The 15,083-nt window shown below is 43.6% G+C and overlaps 1 protein-coding gene across 5 annotated transcripts in view; it reads left to right on the top strand.

The window, feature by feature from the left end:
• The first annotated feature begins 1,925 nt into the window (after positions 1-1,925).
• LOC147328676 (NACHT, LRR and PYD domains-containing protein 3-like) overlaps positions 1,926-15,083 on the top strand; it is a 29,825-nt gene continuing 16,667 nt past the window's right edge. The window contains exons 1-7 of one of the 5 annotated variants that reach the window (XM_086297136.1): positions 1,926-2,149; positions 6,090-6,265; positions 6,368-6,668; positions 10,771-12,625; positions 12,820-12,993; positions 14,614-14,787; positions 14,892-15,065. In XM_086297136.1, the coding sequence (XP_086153262.1) occupies positions 6,377-6,668; positions 10,771-12,625; positions 12,820-12,993; positions 14,614-14,787; positions 14,892-15,065 (2,669 nt within the window). In that variant the 5' untranslated portion in view covers positions 1,926-2,149; positions 6,090-6,265; positions 6,368-6,376. Of the gene's footprint in view, positions 2,150-6,089; positions 6,266-6,367; positions 6,669-10,308; positions 12,626-12,819; positions 12,994-14,613; positions 14,788-14,891; positions 15,066-15,083 lie in introns of those variants that run through there. The other 4 variants (XM_086297135.1, XM_086297134.1, XM_086297139.1 and 1 more) reach the window with 4 other exon arrangements.

Raw genomic sequence — 15,083 nt, 5'->3', positions numbered from 1 at the left:
ACAGACACACACACAGATAAACACACACAGACACACACACACAGATAAACACACACAGACACACACACACAGATAAACACACACACACACACACACACACACACACACACACACAGACACACACACACACACAGATAAACACACACACACACACACACACACACACACAGATAAACACACACACACACACACACACACACACACACACACACAGACACACACACACACACAGATAAACACACACAGACACACACACACACACACACAGATAAACACACACACACACACACACACACACACACACAGACACACACAGACACACACAGACACACACACAGACACACACACACACACACACACAGACACACACACACACAGAGACAGACACACACACACACACACACACAGACACACACACACACACACAGAGACAGACACACACACACACACACACAGACACACACACACACACACACACACACACACACAGACACACACACACACAGAGACAGACACACACACACACACAGATAAACACACACACACACACACACACACAGACACACACAGACACACACACACACACACACACACACACACACACACACACACAGACACACACACACACACAGATAAACACACACACACACACACACACAGACACACACAGACACACACACACAGACACACACACACACAGACACACACACAGATAAACACACACACACACACAGATAAACACACACAGACACACAGACACGCACACACACAGACACACACACAGATAAACACACACACACACAGACACACACACAGACACACACACACACACACAGACACACACACACACACACAGATAAACACACACACACACACACACACACACACACACACACACACACACACACACACACACAGATAAACACACACACACACACACACACAGACACACACAGACACACACACACAGACACACACACACACAGACACACAGACACACAGACACGCACACACACAGACACACACACAGATAAACACACACACACACAGACACACACACACACACACACACACACACAGATAAACACACACACACACACACACACACACACACACACACACACACACACACACACACACACACACACACACGTGTCTGTCTGCTGCTGGTTTAAATAAACAGAAAAGTCATTCTGAAACAAACACTTCCAAGAGAAAACTTCAAGTCCTATTGACAAAATTCTTTCACCGTGAGTGGCAGCGATGTCCAGTCTCCAAAACTTTCAGTTTTCATGCTTTCATGTTAGAGACCGAGCAGTAAAACAGCATTTTGTGCGGCACTGTGAAAGGATGTTAATGTTTTTATAATTTCCTGTTTCTTGTGAAGCTGCTGGAAACTTTTTGAGCCAAACCACAGGTTTTTCACTTCATCTCAGTATCTTCTATGTTCGCCCCCACCTTCACCTGTTCACGATGCGGCTCAGTCACAGATACACTTATGCTAACGCAGAAGGCTGCATGTCAGAGAATAACACAGGGTCTGTGTTATCCCGGAGCCTCACTGTCCACTCTGTGTGGTCTGCAGCCTGTCCAAGGTACCTCGCATCAAGTGACAGCAGGGGACAGGCTGCGTCCATCTTTTAACTACAGCTGGTTAACTCTTGGAGGTTTAAAGGGTCAGTTCACCTATTTTTTGTGTGAAGCTGCTCAGACAGCATGTGCTACGTGTCGTGAATCAGCTGTGTTCACACAAGGAAATGATGCACTTCCTGTTGGTTGTGAAAAAGATGTGATGATCTTTCCTCTTTTTTTGTCAGCTCTATGCCTGAAACACTCCTGACTTCATATCATCACTGACCCGTCGTTACGAGCGTGGTGATTGGTTGGTCCCCTCGGTCTGCTGGTTTCTGTGCATTCAGATTTAACTCGATCTGTACACGCTCAGATGTTTCAGAGTGAGTTTCTCAGCTTTGTGTTACAGTAACAGGATGTGAAGTGAAGCAGACTCACAACACATTAGCCAACCCTGTACTTTTGCTACAGATTGAGGAAAGGGTGTATACATATTTCCTGTTTCTCAGTTTTGTACAGCTCGTCACATGACTCTACTGCTTACATTGAAGTGAGTGAGACTTAAACTTGTTTTGGGGTGAGTGTTAAACACACTGTTACTTACAGATCACTGTTAACTGTTTGAAACTATCAGACCTGTTGTGGTCGGACCATTAAAAGAATATTTAGTAGTATTTTAGAATCTTTAGTAACATGATCAGTGTTACTGCTGTTGGTGTGCCGAGGAAAAATCTTTCTGTTGCGTTTCTCATGATGGTTATTTAAATGTACTAGCATCATACTCTAACATACTTTACTGAATACTTGTATTTACCTTCATTACCATATGTGTGAATACTTCTCTGTGATTTATGGTGTCATTTTTCTGAATCTGTCATGTAAGTATTTTACTAAGTATTGGTTGTCTACACAGTAATTTAAAGGAAAAAGACGCCAGTAATACTGTAAGTATTTTCATGTAAACAGTACAGTTTTTGAGAATTTTAGAGAAAGGGGGCAAAACAACTCCACTTCCTATATGTGCAATTCCACATTGCTATCAGTGCAGCTGACTGTATTATAGAGTAGCCCATTGATCAGAGATCACTGATCAATAACCATGAGTCCCACTCACAGAGAGTCAGGGAATGGCTGCAATCACAGCATTGTAACATGGTGACAGATGTACCCTCAGGCCCCCTCCTCGATTCAGAGATGGTCTTTCCCTTTTCAGTGACTGGAAGTGAAGACAGATGTAACATTGTACGAGACCATTGTTTCATCTGACTCCCTAACGACATCTCTCACCCTCTGTACGAAATCCAAGGTGTTCTGGATGTGGTGTTCAGAGCTGCCTTCCAAGACTCAAGATTTAAGGTCTTTATTGTCAATGCAACAATATACACAGTATACAGCGTACCGAAATGCCATTCATATAAATGCATGGTGCATTTATAAAAAAAATGGAGATAGATTATTTATATTCTTCTTTTAATATATTCTAAGAATATAAATAATCTATGTGCAAGAGATATGAAACTAGAAATTACAAATAAATAATAAATCGCTAAATTTGGGTTAAGTTAAGAGATAAAAAGGTACTATTAGCAACTATATCTATGTACAATAAACCAAGACAGGAATGAGACAATACAAAGTGGATTGTGCCATTAAAGTAAAGTGAGATGTTGTGCAGTGGTATTAAATATCAGGTTCAAGTTATGAGTCAGGATATTGTAGACGAGACAGGACGAAGACATGTGCAAGATGCAAAATGTGCAAATATAGTATAATTTAGATGTGTGTTCAGTAACTATGTGACTGAGTGTGCAGTAAGCGTATTGTTCCCAGGTCCAGTTTGTAGTGGATTTGTGGAAGTTTGTGTTGTTTTTGAGTCTTCTGATGAGTATTGCAAGGTGTTTGTAAAAGTGTTTGTGTTTGGTGGTAGTGAGTTTAGGGCTCTGACTGCTTGTAGGAAGAAGCTCTTGCAGTGTCTTTTTGTCTCGGTTTTGATGCTGTGAAATCGTCGGCCAGATAGAAGGAGGGAGAACAGTGCATGTGAGGGGTGGAAAGTGTCCTTCACTATGCTGTTCGCATGTCGGATGATGTGTTTGTGGTAGAGTTGGGACATGGGTGGGAGAGGGCCTCCAATGATCCTGTATACCTATGTATACATATGTATTAGGGGTGCAACGATACACAAAATTCACGGTTCGGTTCGGTTCGATACTTTGGTGTCACGGTTCGATATTTTTTCGATACAAAAAAATGTTCATGCATTTTTAATTTGTCATTTATTAAAATTATAAATATATATTTTAACTCAAAAGTACAGTTTTTAAATTTAACCCTAACCCTTGTGCGTGTTTTTTATTTTGACAGCGAATGCGCACCTGCGGACCACTTATGTGCAGCCCTGGTTATTTAGCTCGTCATATTGCAGCCACAGAAATTCTTTTGTCCATGAAACCATAAAGCTGCACTTTCTTTTTGCCTTATAGTCTGATTTGTCATAACTTCTCCGTTTTGTGGTAAGCTTTTCTTTGGCTGTCACTTCTTCACCCTGACCTGTCTTATTTGGCTCAGCAGAACTGAAATGCTTTTACACACTCACTCACATAAGCTCAGCGATTCTCTGCGCGATCAACCTCTCACATGTTTAAGCTGCGGGAGATTTCACTTGTCATGTTTGCATAGTAAGCTAACGATTAATAAGACGATGTCAGAGGAATTGGTGCACAAATTATCATCACTCACAGATCAGTGCTGTCGCTCTCTATACACAGTTCGCACGATTGCAAAGTGAAAGCAAAAAAACGAGCGCAAATTCAAACGCGACTTCAATATGTCACATATTGACAGTGGCTCACCGATGCCAATGACATAATTACCCAGCTACATTTCTGAAAGAATGCAAAAGCATTGACATATATTTTTCCTACAATAGCCCGACGGGCAGGGCAGAGATAGATTTTGGTAGCCCGACTGAAAAAATCTCTAGCTCCGGGACGTCGGGCTAGCGATATTGCGAGCCCTGTATCTGATTGAGGAATCACTCATCTTTGGAAAAGAGAGTTTATTACAGAGAAATGGCTCTTTCCAAAATAAAAGCTATACTATCCGCTTCTTCTGGGCTATATTCTCAGCAGCATAAGGAGAATTATGTGCTAACAGCTGTCTAAATGACTCGGCTAACGTTAGTAGCATGCTTGTTGTTTTTGTCTTTGCACTAGGATGATGTCGGTGTAAATGTGCAGTCATATTCGTTGTGTTCCCACTAGTGCTTTCAGGTTAATCTCGTTGAAATGACCTTAACCACAACACGGCAAATCTCCGTTAACGAGCTACCGCCGATCGCTCTGTGCATGGGGCTAGACGGCCAACACGTTAACGAGCTAACTGCGCTAGCACACTAGTTCACACCAATGTAATTGAGCATTGCATGGCAAACATACTGTTTTACTTTAGTCCATGACTCGCTTACCTTCAGGGTCATACGTCACATGAAAACCAAAATAATTCCAAACGCCAGATCTGAATGAGGGTGGGGGAGGTGCCCTGCGCTCTTCCTTCTGACTATGCTGTCTGTGTTGAGCGCTCAGTGGATCTGCGCTGGACAGTGCAGCCTAGGCGGAGTAGTCGAACACAGATTCACTGAGCGCTCAACACAGACAGCATCGTCAGAAGGAAAGTTGATAAAATAAATTACAAATGTTGTATTGTTCGATACATATGCGTACCGAACCGAAAGCACTGTATCGAACGGTTCAATATCGATACGAATATCGTTGCACCCCTAATATGTATATATATACATATGTATGTATACATATACATATGTATATATATACATGTGTATATGTATACATATGTATATATATACATACGTATACATATGTATATATATACATATGTATATATATACATACGTATACATATGTATACATATACACATGTATATATATACATATACATATGTATATATATACATGTGTATATGTATACATATGTATATATATACATACGTATACATATGTATATATATACATATGTATACATATGTATATATATACATATGTATATATATACATATGTATACATATGTATATATATGTATGTATACATATGTATACATATGTATATATATGTGTGTATACATATGTATACATATGTATATATATGTATACATACATATGTATACATATATATACATATGTATATGTTCCTCTCGAGCTCTTCTCTGAGCCCTTGGTATTTCTCCAGCTTCTCGTGTTCCTTCTTCCTGCACATATGTATATATACATATACATATGTATACATACATATGTATACATATGTATACATACATATGTATACATACATATGTATATATATAGATATGTATGTATACATATGTATACATATGTATACATACATATGTATACATACATATGTATATATATAGATATGTATGTATACATATGTATACATATGTATATATATACATATGTATACATATGTATATATACTGACGTCGTGATGTCATGACGTAATCGGAGCACTAGGTGCGGTGACTCCCAAGCTAGGCGAGTGGCTCCAGCAGATCCCGGGAACAACATCGGAGATCTCTGTCCAGAAGAGCGCAGTCCTGGGAACAGCTAAGATACTGCAGGACCCTCAAGCTCCCAGGCCTCTGGTAGAGGACCCGAGCTGGAAGGATTGACCGCCCACAGGGGCGAGTGGGGAATTATATATACACATACATATACATACACACACACTTTATCACAACAACAGTTGAATTGAATTGAATTGACTTTTATTGTCTGACTATCAGGGAGCTCTCATGACGTCAGTCGACCTCTTGGACATTCTGGAGGAGTTGACAGGAAAGGAGTTTGATGACTTTAAGTGGTTCCTGCAGCAGGACAGCTGCCTGGAAGGCCTTCCATCAATCAAAGCATGTCAGCTGGAAAAAGCAGAAAGGCGGGACACCGTGACTCTGATGGTACAGATCTACAGACTTCCAGGAGCTGTGGAGGTGACCAGAAAGGTTCTAGAAAGGATCAGCAGGAATGACCTGTTGCAGAGCTTGTCTTCTCTCTCACACACACAGGCTCCTCTTCATCACCCTGAAGGTAAACTTGGAATTTTGGGTATTTAAGGAAGTCTTGAAAGACATAACTGAGCCAACTTTATTTATAGAGCACATTAAAAACAGCAACCACTGCCCAAAGTGCTGGACACACATGATAAATTTAGACAATAATATTAAGGGTTTTGGTAAAAAGTTTACAAAGAAAATCTTTACTTGTCCTACTGCTATCTCACTTCCACTATAACTGCTAACTGAGGGAGGAGAGGAAGAACATTAGAACATTATATATGATATATACATTAGGTGAGTGTGCAGTAGTAGCATGTATGCAGCAAGCAGGTGAATTCTGTACATTAAGTGAATTAAATAAGAATAGACAATCTGACTATTTTACAGAATCTGAACATATCTAAAATGAAAGGAATTTGAAATGTACATTGTGCCGGTGTGTTTAGAGTGTCTGGAAGAGAGTCCTGTCTCAGCCACTTATGGATGATGTGAGAGGGTGTGTGTGTGTGTGTGTGTGTGTGTGTGTGTGTGTGTGTGGGAGTGAGGGCACGGATGGCTTGGGGATAGAAGCTCCTCTTGAGTCTCTCTGTCCTTGCCCGGAAGATGCGGAACCTTCTACCAGATTGCAGAAGTTGGAACAGTTTGTTGCCAGGATGGGACGGGTCCTTCAGTATCTGCTCTAGTCCGGCATCTCCTGGTGTAGGTGTCCTGAAGCGGGGGGAGAGCAATCCTGCAGCAGCGTTCTGCTGTACGGATCACTCTCTGGAGAGCTTTTTGGTCCTTCACACAGCTGTTCCCAAACCACGATGTCATGTTCTGTGTGAGGATGCTCTCCACAGCGCCTGTATAGAAAATCCTGAGGATCTTTGGAGAGACCCTGAACTTCCTCAGTTGTCGTAGGTGATACAGGCGCTGCCTAGCCTTTTTGGTCTGGACCTGAATGTGGGCAGCCCATGTCAGGTCTGAGGAGATGTGGACACCGAGATACTTGAAGGACTGCACCCTCTCCACTGGAGCTCCATTGATGATGATGGGCTTGTAGTCTCTGTGCTGACTCCTTCTGAAGTCCACCACCAGCTCCTTGGTCTTGCTGACGTTCAGCTGGAGGTGGTTGTCCTGGCACCACGATGCCAGATTCTTCACTTCGTCCATGTAGGCCGCCTCATCGTTGTTGGAGATGGCACCCAACACCACTGTGTCGTCAGCAAACTTCACAATGGTGTTGGAGCCGTGGGTGGCCACACAGTCTGAAGTGTAGAGGGAGTAGAGCAGTGGCGAGAGGACACATCCCTGAGGTGCTCCTGTGTTGATGGTGATGCTGTTGGAGAAGCACCTGCCCACCCTCACCACCTGAGTTCTGCCAGTGAGGAAGTCCAACACCCATGCACACAGACGGCTGTTAAGTCCCAGATCCCTCAGCTTTGTGAACAGTCTGCAGGGCACTATTGTGTTAAACGCTGAACTGTAATCAACAAACAGCATTCGCACATAGTTACCCTGTGTGAAGCTTCTACTCCTCCTCAGTGGAGAGTGTGCTCTCCTCCTGCCTCGTGTTTGGTACTCAGGGGCCACAACTGAAAACAGGAAGGCTGCACAGGGGTCATTAACAACTCCCAAATAACTTACTGGCTGCCCTCTGCCACCCCTGGAGGCCATCTCCAGATCCTCCTGTCTCAGGAAAACCAGGGGCATCACAGGCGAGCCCCGCCCACCACCTATTTGACCCGCTGCCCTCTCAGGCCAGTCAGGTCCCATACCTCCAGACTCACCAACAGCTTCTTCCCCTGGGCCAGTCAGACTGCTAACAAACACTATCCTCCACCCACCACCCCAACAATCCCGACTCTAGAGTCTTTTCTTTGCACTACTTCCAAGCATTTGTTCTCCAGTGTGTGACTTTCTCTTGTTTGTTATTTATTCCTGCTGTCTACTATTCGTATTTTATTCTGGCACAGTCAGTGGAGAGCACCCAACACCGAAGAGAGGCATGAAAGCTGAAGAGTCCGCCTCCCATTTTACTTTTAAATATCCTGCCATGGTAAGCTGTGTGACAGGCAGGATGACGCACCCCTTAATTTTGCGGACGGATTGGCCCAGGTTCGGTAAATTAATTGGACTGTGTGTCAGTATGCAATCGCGGCCGGTAGGGACATGCGAGGTCTGTGTGGTGCTCAGCGGAGGAGTCAGTGGGGCCTTCTCGGGAGACCCCAACGGCTCCAGTTACACTCATTACCATTAATGGAGGTCCTGAGCGCATTGGCATGGACCTCATCGGGCCATTTCACACGGCTATCGCTTTGTGTTAGTTCTGGTGGATTTGCAAGGCAATATCCACAAACAGTGCCACTGCACACCATTTCTGCTAAGTGTGGCACAGGTGCTATTTCAGGTCATCTCTTGAGTCGGTATCCTGAAAAAGATACTGACTGACCAAAGAACTTCATAGATGTCTAGCTTTACGAATTGTAGGGCATTAAGCCTACCACCCTCAGTATGATGGGCTGGTGGAGCGGCTGAATAAGACCTTAATGTCCATGATTCGGAAGTTCGTTCACGAAGATGAACGCAACTGGGATCGTTGGTTGGACTCCAGATTCCACCATTCCTGCCTCCCTTCATTTGTGATGACCATTGCACACAGGTGTGGATGTGGATGTTGTGGATGTTGCTGCATTGCAACAGCATTTTGCAAATGTGTTCTCCCCCTTACCCAGCTGTATGACTGTTATGGTGCATCAATTTGACAAGCGGCCTGGCGTGATGGTCCGTTCACGACCCTACAGGTTACTGGAGCACAGAAGACAAATCATGCAAAGGGAATTGGCGGAGGTTTTGAAGCTGGGAGTAATAGAAGAGTCACACATCGCTTGGTGTAGCCCCATAGTTCTGGTAGTGAAGAAAGATGGATCTATATGGTTCTGCATAGACTATCGCAAGGTGAATGAGGTGTCACAGTTTGATGCTTATCCCATGCCGATGCTGGATTTAACCGAGGGCTACTGGCAGATTGCCTGGTCTGCAGAGTCAAAGTAAAAAAGGGCCTTCTCTACTCTTTACGGTTTGTACGTTACACTAATGTTCGGCTTGTTCGGAGCCCCTGCCACCTTCCAGCGTCTCAGAGACCGGTTGCTGCGTCCTTATGCTGCATATGCTGCAGCCGACCTAGAAGACATCATCATCAATAGTGACACTTGGGCGGAGCATATGCAGCGGGTGGTAGTGGTCCTGGAGTCTCTGAGGCAGGCGGGGTTCACGGCCAACCCGAAAAAGTGTGTGGTTGGACGGAGGGACGTATAGTTTCTGGGGTACCAATTGGGTTGTGAGCATGTGCAGCCACAGATGGATTAAACAGCAGCTATTGCATCCTGTCCGCGTCTCAAGACCGGCTAGGCCAGATGGCTCCCCGGCACAAATTGGGCGGTGGGGGGGTGGCACTGTGTGGTTGGTGGCTCAGCTGCAGGGGAGGAGTGGAGCAGCAGGTTCATGGTTTGGTGTCAGGGAGGCTGGTTTTGCACAGCCAGTGAGCATTTTGCATTCCCTATTTCAGTAGCAACCAGGCCTGGAGAGGAGGCTGCTGCTGGAGGAGAGCACTGGAGCCAGGGCAGCGTGCACTGGAAGGTCCCAAAAAGTGACATAAAGCAGATTGTGTGATAACAATAAAAAAACACAAACCACAGTTACGGAGTTGTGTCAGGTCCTTCTGAGATCACAGAAGTATTTTATGAGGATGGTCAGAGGGCAGAGGGGAGAATACACAAGTAAACTGCTGTTGCAATGCAGCAACATCTGCTGCGTGGGCTTTAATTGTCACAAGGAAGTGAGGCCACCTCATAATGAGCATTACCTGCTTGCTGTGTGACAACATAGGTTCCTTACACCTAGCAAGTAGTTTCATCCAGAGGGCTGGATCCAGGGCCAGGGATTCACTAAATTCAGTAACCTGAGGACATTTTAACTCTGGCTTAACTTTTTTTTTTTTTAATTTTTACCAGTGCTGTTGTATTATTGATCTTCCTCTGAACAATGAAAGCTTAACTTTATGGAACTTTTTGTTTACTGCTTCCAACAACAACATGGGTATTCGTGAAATATACACAGCACACTTTGTATTTTTCCCCTCATGTTTGATACAGATGTGGTGGTTCCAGTACCAGAGCCTCGCCCCATCAAGTTTTTCCAGCAAATACTTCAATCAAACTTCCAGGACAAGTTTATGTGCACCCAAGAAGGTTGGGCAGAAGATAAACAGCGTCTGGTTGATATCTACACAGAGCTGTACATCACAGCTGGGTATGATGTACATATCAACACACAGCATGAGATCCAGCAGATTGACAAAGTATGGAAGCCAGCAGAGCCAGAGAAACCTATTAGACCCACAGACATGTTCAAACATCCTTCAGGAGACTACAGACCCATCAAAACAGTGATGACCAATGGAATCGCAGGAATTGGAAAAACTTTCCTTGTTCACAAGTTTGTTTTGGACTGGGCTGAACAAAGGTCCAATCAAGATGTGCATCTGATTTTCCCCTTCACCTTCCGTCAGCTGAATCCTCTGAAGGGAGAAAAGTTCAGTTTGGCAGAGCTCATTCATGAATGCATCCCAGAAACTGTAGGCATCCCACAGGAGGCTCTTAATTACATCTTTACAGATGTTCAGTCATCAGGAATCACCAACTATGACAAGAGTAAATTCAAACTTCTGTTTGTGTTTGATGGGCTGGATGAGAGCCGCCTTCATCTCGACCTTCATTCTGAAGACATTCGCTCTGTCGATGTAACAAAGGCAACTAAAACAGATGTCCTGCTGAGGAAACTCATCAATGGGAAACTGCTACGCTCTGCTCGCATCTGGGTAACCACACGGCCTGCAGCGGCCAATCAGATCCCTCGAGAGTTTATCAGCAGTACAACAGAGGTCAGGGGGTTCACCGACCAACAGAAAGAGGACTACTTCAGGAAGAGAGTCAAAGGTAAGGAGGAGGCTGACAAACTCATCTCCCATATCGTGACATCACGAAGCCTCCACATCATGTGCCACATCCCAGTCTTCTGCTGGATCACTGCAACAGTTCTGGAGGATGTGTTGAAAACCAGAGAGGGAGGAGAGCTGCCCAAGACTCTGACTGAGATGTACGCAGAGTTCCTGATGTTTCAGATTGATCGGACAAAAGAAAAGTATGGCCCAGAGAAGAGCATTCAATACATTAAGTCATTAGCAAAACTGGCCTTTGAGCAGCTGGAAAAGGGCAACCTGATCTTCTATGAGAAGGATCTGAGAGAGAGCGGCATTGATTTCAGTGAAGCCTCGGTGTGCTCAGGAGTGTTCACAGAGATCTTCAAAGAAGATCGAGGAAGGAAAGGGAAAGACAAGATGTTCAGCTTCGTCCATTTGAGCGTTCAGGAGTTTCTGGCTGCTCTTTATGTGAGGATGTCGCTTATAAATAGCAACAAAAATGTGATGCTTTCACCACAGCCCTCAATGCGCAATCTTCAACTGCTTTTAAGTAAAACATCTTCAAAGAAGATCCACAGGATTTCGATTGACAGGGCCTTACAGAGTCCAAACGGACACCTGGACTTGTTCCTTCGCTTCCTCTTGGGTCTTTCACTGCAGACCAATCAGGATAAACTACAGAGCCTACTGAAAAAAACAGACTGTCGGTCAAAAACCAACCAGAAAACAATCCAGTATATCAAGGAGAAGCTCAGTGAGAATCTGTCTCCAGAGAGAAACATTAATCTTCTCCACTGCCTGAATGAACTAAATGATCGTTCTTTAATAGAGGAAATCCAACAGTATCTAAGTTCAGGAAGCCTCTCCACATATGAACTTTCTCCAGCTCAGTGGTCAGCTTTGGTCTTCATCTTACTGTCATCAGAAGAACATCTGCATGTTTTTGACCTGAAGAAGTACTCTGCTTCTGCTTCAGAAGAAGCTTTTTTGAGGCTTTTGCCAGTGGTCAAAGCCTCCACCAAAGCTCTGTAGGTGCACAGATAACCAGATATTGCAATGGCATCACAGGTGCTAGTTTTTGTTAAATTATTTAAATGATGTAAAACTAATAGTCATCATATCTCATGAGGAAATTTGTTCAAACAATAATATAATTATTCATTTTATAATTACTACAGTAGTTTTTTATAGCATATAAACAGCATCACTATTTCCTCTACAGATTGAGTGGCTGTAATCTGTCAGAGAGAAGCTGTGAAGCTTTGTCTTCAGTTCTCAGTTCCCAGTCCTCCAATCTGAGAGAACTGGACTTGAGTAACAACAGTTTGCAGGGATTGGGTCTGAAGTTGCTCTCTGCAATACTGGAGACTCCTCACTGTACACTACAGAGCCTCAGGTAAGCTGAAATGTTGTATTATAATGCTGCAGTGGATTATGTTCCATGTTTATCATTTATCATCATTGTTTGTTTATACTTTAACTCATAAACACAACTGTATAGGAATTAATGCTGTCTGACTGCAAACAGGTGGACAGTGGTTTGTATCATATCTATCTAATAGACTCCAGTTTGTGCATGTAAATGGAGAGTCCTCTTCACACACTGAGGTTAATTATGGAGTTCCACAGGGTTCAGTGCTAGGACCAATTCTGTTTACATTATACATGCTTCCCTTAGGCAGCATCATTAGAAGACATAGCATACATTTACACTGCTATGCAGATGACACCCAGCTCTATCTGTCCATGAAGCCAGATAACACACACCAATTAGTTAAACTGCAGGAATGTCTTAAAGACATAAAGACCTGGATGGCCGCTAACTTTCTGCTTCTTAATTCAGATCAAACTGAGGTTATTGTACTCGGCCCTGAAAAGCTTAGAAATATGGTATCTAACCAGATTCTTACTCTGGATGGCATTACCTTGGCCTCCAGTAACGCTGTGAGGAACCTTGGAGTCATTTTTGACCAGGACATGTCCTTCAACGCACATATTAAACAAATATGTAAGACTGCGTTCTTCCATTTGCACAACATCTCTAAAGTTAGAAATATCCTGTCTCAGAGTGACGCTGAAAAACTAGTTCATGCATTTATTACTTCCAGGCTGGACGACTGTAATTCATTATTATCAGGATGTCCTAAAAACTCCCTGAAAAGCCTTCAGCTAATCCAAAATGCTGCAGCAAGAGTCCTGACAGGGACTAGAAAGAGAGAGCAGATTTCTCCTGTTTTGGCTTCCTGTTAAGTCCAGAATTGAATTCAAAATCCTGCTCCTCACATACAAGGTCTTAAATAATCAGGCCCCATCTTATCTTAATGACCTTGTAGTACCATATCACCCTATTAGAGCACTTCGCTCTCGCTCTGCAGGCCTACTTGTTGTTCCTAGAGTATTTAAAAGTAGAATGGGAGGCAGAGCCTTTAGTTTTCAGGCCCCTCTTCTGTGGAACCAGCTTCCAGTTTGGATTCAGGAGACAGACACTATCTCTACTTTCAGGATTAGGCTTAAAACTTTCCTTTTTGCTAAAGCATATAGTTAGGGCTGGACCAGGTGACCCTGAATCCTCCCTTAGTTATGCTGCAATAGACATGGGCTGCCGGGGGATTCCCATGATGCATTGAGTTTTTCCTTCCAGTCACCTTTCTCACTTACTATGTATTAACAGACCTCTCTGCATTGAATCATATCTGTTATTAACCTCTGTCTCTCTTCCACAGCATGTCTTTATCCTGTCTTCCTTCTCTCACCCCAACCGGTCGCAGCAGATGGCCGCCCCTCCCTGAGCCTGGTTCTGCCGGAGGTTTCTTCCTGTTAAAAGGGAGTTTTTCCTTCCCACTGTTGCCAAAGTGCTTGCTCATAGGGGGTCATATGATTGTTGGGTTTTTCTCTGTATCTATGAAGCGCCTTGAGGCGACTTATGTTGTGATTTGGCGCTATATAAATAAAATTGAATTGAATTGAATTGAATTAAATGCAAGTATATTTATTGCTGTTCGTTGCTTTCTGTCAGGTTGAATCAAACCAATCTCACAGCAAAATGCTGCCAGGACTTCTCACTATTTCTCAACTCCCAGTTCTCCAGTCTGAGAGACCTGGACCTGAGTAACAATGACCTGAAGGATTCAGGAGTGAGTCTACTCTCTGATGGAATGGTTCATCATCACTTTAACCTACAGACGCTCAGGTCAGATCACATTGTGAAATATCTATGTAGTGCTCTGTTGCACTATTTGTACTTACCTTGATTATAAAAACTAAGGCTACAAGAAATTTTGTTTTTTTCATCAGGTTGAATCAAACTGGTCTTACAGAGAAATGCTGCCACCAATTGTCGTTGGTACTCAGCTCCCAGGTGTTAAGTCTGAGAATGCTGGACGTGAGTAACAACGATCTGCGCGATTTAGGCGTGAAGCTACTCTCTGCTGGACTGAAGGATTCTGACTGTGCACTAGAGACTCTCAAGTAAGAAGATTACCCCTT

The sequence above is a fragment of the Aulonocara sp. 'chitande type north' Nkhata Bay genome, linkage group LG6 (assembly GCF_057382095.1).
Source record: "Aulonocara sp. 'chitande type north' Nkhata Bay isolate Kocher_YH1m ecotype deep benthic linkage group LG6, A_spYH_male_GT1.1, whole genome shotgun sequence".
Taxonomy (NCBI): Eukaryota; Metazoa; Chordata; class Actinopteri; order Cichliformes; family Cichlidae; genus Aulonocara; species Aulonocara sp. 'chitande type north' Nkhata Bay.
Note: the sequence above shows the minus strand (reverse complement) of the source record. Positions and strands in the feature narration are given on the sequence as shown.